The sequence below is a fragment of the Pituophis catenifer genome, unplaced genomic scaffold (assembly GCF_029215685.1).
Source record: "Pituophis catenifer annectens isolate HBS135680 unplaced genomic scaffold, rPitCat1.0.hap2 SCAF_83, whole genome shotgun sequence".
NCBI classification, from domain to species: domain Eukaryota; kingdom Metazoa; phylum Chordata; class Lepidosauria; order Squamata; family Colubridae; genus Pituophis; species Pituophis catenifer.
In genome coordinates, this window is record NW_027256963.1 from 83,022 (window position 1) to 84,649 (window position 1,628).

At 46.6% G+C, this 1,628-nt stretch overlaps 1 protein-coding gene across 1 annotated transcript; it reads right to left on the reverse strand.

The window, feature by feature from the left end:
- Window positions 1–226: 226 nt before the first annotated feature.
- LOC139326687 (translocation protein SEC62-like) lies at window positions 227–1,162 on the reverse strand. Its single transcript, XM_070956562.1, has 3 exons — window positions 1,158–1,162; window positions 844–955; window positions 227–301 (listed from the first exon to the last, which is right to left on the reverse strand). Exons 1-3 carry the CDS (start codon window positions 1,160–1,162, stop codon window positions 227–229), a joined length of 192 nt encoding a protein of 63 aa, XP_070812663.1.
- Between the last annotated feature and the right edge of the window lie 466 nt (window positions 1,163–1,628).

Here is a 1,628-nt window from a genome sequence, read left to right on the forward strand (position 1 = left end):
CCGGCAGAGGATCGCCTGGGCAAAAGAATTGGATGGGAGAGGAAGCGGCGTAGAGCAAAGCCCCCTGAAATGGACTGTGCAGAACCGAGGAAGCCCTTAAGATCAGAGGGGTGTGAGAAATGTTTGGCTTGCAAGGCGGCAGGAGAGTGACAGGCAGGAGAAATGATGGATGATGGCTGTCTTGGAGTCTTTCCTTCCACCTGTCTTTCTTTCCTGCTTTCTAACTTTATCCTTCCTTTCTTCCTTCCTTCTTTCCTTCCTTCTTTCCTGCCACCTTCTGTCTTTTCGTCCCTTCCTTCCTCCTTCCCTCCCTCCCTTCCCTCCTCCCTTTCTATCTTCCTTTCTTTTTTCTTCCACCCTCTTTCTTTCCCTTCCTTCCTTCCTCCCTTTCTTTTTTCTTTCCTTTCCTTCCTCATTCCTTCCTTCCTCATTCCTCCCTCCCTTTCTCTTCCTTCCTTCCTCCCTTTCCCTTCCTTCCTTCCTGTCCTTCCTTTCTCCCCCTTCCTCCCTCCCTCCCTTCCCTCCCTCTCTCTCTCTCCCCCTCCCTTCCTTCCTTTTTCTGTTCCTTTCCCTCTTTCTTTCCCTCTTTCTTTCTTTCTTTCTTTCTTTCTTTCTTTCTTTCCCTTCCTTCCTTCCTCCCTTTCTTTTTTCTTTCCTTTCCTTCCTCATTCCTTCCTTCCTCATTCCTCCCTCCCTCCCTTTCTCTTCCTTCCTTCCTTCCTCCCTTTCCCTTCCTTCCTACCTGTCCTTTCTTCCTCCCCCTCCCTCCCTCCCTCCCCTCCCTCCCTCTCTCTCTCCCTCCCTTCCTTCCTTTTTCTGTTCCTTTCCCTCTTTTTCTTTCTTTCTTTCTTTCTTTCTTTCTTTCTTTCTTTCTTTCTTTCTTTCTTTCTTTCTTTCTTTTTCTTCCTTCCTTTCTTTGTTTCTTTCTTCTCTCTCTCTCTTTTTCTCTCTCTTTCTTTCTCATAGAAAGCAACTGCACAGATCTGGGGCCCACCGACTCAATAAAGATGGATCTCCCTAGGAGATACAGAAAACGAGGGCCTTCCTGGATATTTATAATATGCATCTAAAGAATTGATCCAGATTGGGCCCAGTGGAGACTTCGTTCGTTCATTCATTCATTCATTCATTCATTCATTCATTCATTCATTCATTACGTCATCCTCATTTTCCAGGGATCCGGACTTCAGTCCCTGCCAAGGGGGGGTCCCTGGAGTTCCACCCTGTTTCCATTTCTCATTTCTTGCTGGAGAGGAAGGACTCCGTGATTGTGGGAAGGGTTGAGAAGAAGGAGGAGGAGGTGATGATGGGGATGGGGATGATGATGGTGGAGTAGGAGGAGGAAAGAGGAAAGAAGAAGAGGAAGAAGACGGAGGAGGAGGAAGAGGATTGTGGGGTCCATGGTACTCTCTGATCTTGGTGGTTTTCTTGCAGACATTTTATTTCCAAGCTAGGTAACATCATCAGTGCTAGAAGGGGGGGGTTGTAGAGGGGGGTTGTAGAGAGGAAGAAGAAGAAACAGGAAGAAAGGAAAGAAGGAAGGAAAGAAAGAAAAGAAAGAAAGAAGACAGAAAGTAAGAGACACAGAAAGAAGAAAGAAAAAGAGAGAGAGAAATGAAAGAGAGAGA

What these genes read in the sequence shown, in the direction of transcription:
- LOC139326687 (XM_070956562.1), bottom strand. An exon ending in AAGAAAGAAAGAAAGAAAGA is followed by an intron (nt 302 to 843) that starts AAGAAAGAAAAA and finishes AGGGAGGGAAGG; the next exon opens with AGGAAGGAAGGGACGAAAAG.